This window comes from Microtus ochrogaster, unplaced genomic scaffold, assembly GCF_000317375.1.
Source record: "Microtus ochrogaster isolate Prairie Vole_2 unplaced genomic scaffold, MicOch1.0 UNK130, whole genome shotgun sequence".
Taxonomy (NCBI): domain Eukaryota; kingdom Metazoa; phylum Chordata; class Mammalia; order Rodentia; family Cricetidae; genus Microtus; species Microtus ochrogaster.
In genome coordinates this window covers 102,566-104,142 of record NW_004949228.1, presented here as the reverse complement: position 1 = coordinate 104,142, position 1,577 = coordinate 102,566, and the positions used below count along the sequence as shown (strand labels likewise).

Sequence of the window (1,577 nt, the reverse complement as noted above, 5' to 3'; positions counted from 1 at the left end):
TCTCTTGGGTATATTCCCAAGAGTGGTATTGCTGGGTCCAGGGGTAGGTTGATCCCTAATTTCCTCAGAAATCGCCACACTGCTTTCCAAAGTAGTTGCACAAGTTTGCATTCCCACCAGCAATGGATGAGTGTACCCCTTTTCCCACAACCTCTCCAGCAAAGACTATCCTTGGTGTTTTTTATTTTAGCCATTCTGACAGGTGTAAGATGGTATCTTGACGTTGTCTTGATTTGCATTTCCCTGATCTCCCTTGCTCTTGGATTGGGAGGATCAACATAGTAAAAATGGCAATTCTACCAAAAGTGATCTATAGATTCAATGCAATCCCCATCAAAATCCCATCAAAATTCTTCACAGATCTTGAGAAGACAATAATCAACTTTATATGGAAAAACAAAAGTGGTTTTTAAACAACAAGCTAAGAAAACCAGCTTACAAATCACAATCCAAGAGAAATTAGACAACAATGAGGACGGTAGGATAGACATACATCTAATCTACACAGGAAGTAGAAAAAGACAATATCTCCTGAGTAAATTGAAAGCATGAGTACTTTTGCGGGGAGGGTTGTATGGGAGAGGAAGAGCAGAGAGTGGAGCAGAGAGAAATGTAGAGCTCAATAAAAATCAATAAAAATATAGCACAGTAGTAACATTCATTATACATTATTATTAAAAAAGAAAGATATTCTAGAATGATAAAAACTCATTGTACGTATATCTGAAATCCTTAAAGTATTAATAAAATGTCACATCAAAAATGGATGTAGAAACATACAATAGGAGGAATGTAAATGCTTTGTAATGTGACTAATTATTTTAGTTGGTTATAAGACAGCACAAATCAATCCCATGGTCTATGTTATTGCTGTGTAATGCAAAAGAATGCAGTTAAGTCAGACCCACCTGTCTACTTCCTGTTGACTGCTCTATCATGTCTTCATATATATGCAGTTGTTGACCATATGGAAAATATGAGCTAAACTCTCCTATTTTCACCTTAAGTCCAAGACCATATGGGAAATTCCAAATATGAAAAATGTCATACTCTTCCTGAAGATTTTCTTTCTGGTTCATAATCACTCTGTCTCCAACTGGATTAGTGAAGTGTGTTTTCCTCAGAAAGGAGTGCAGCTGAAAGAGACACACCGTTCTATAGTGTGTGTGCTCTTCCTTGAATTCATAAAATCCATTTTATTTCATCTTAAAGGCAGTATTATTGAAGGTGTTCAGGGGAGAAATAACAGTAAAACATGTGGACAAATAAAATTATCATAATGTTCCTAGAATTTAAGTTCTTTCAGAAAAAAGTACCAAACAGAAACACAGACATATACGAAGATACAAAACACCAATATGAAAACACACACACATCATAAGAGAGACAGAGACATACAGTCAGAGATTCACTTCCATATAGACATACATAATGCATCTACATACATTTTATATAGACAGACACACAAATGCCAACACTCACACATGAAAACAATGATACAAACAGTGAAACATATGCACCAAAACAGACACACAAAAACAGAAAGCTGTGAAACACATAAAGAGGGCCACAAATAC

At 35.7% G+C, this 1,577-nt stretch overlaps 1 protein-coding gene across 1 annotated transcript in view; it reads right to left on the bottom strand.

The window, feature by feature from the left end:
- LOC101989844 (vomeronasal type-2 receptor 116-like) overlaps positions 1 to 1,577 on the bottom strand; it is an 11,199-nt gene that overhangs the window by 7,320 nt on the left and 2,302 nt on the right. Inside the window, 1 exon segment of the mRNA XM_013355437.2 lies at positions 909 to 1,231. Within this exon segment, the coding sequence (XP_013210891.1) occupies positions 909 to 1,231 (323 nt within the window).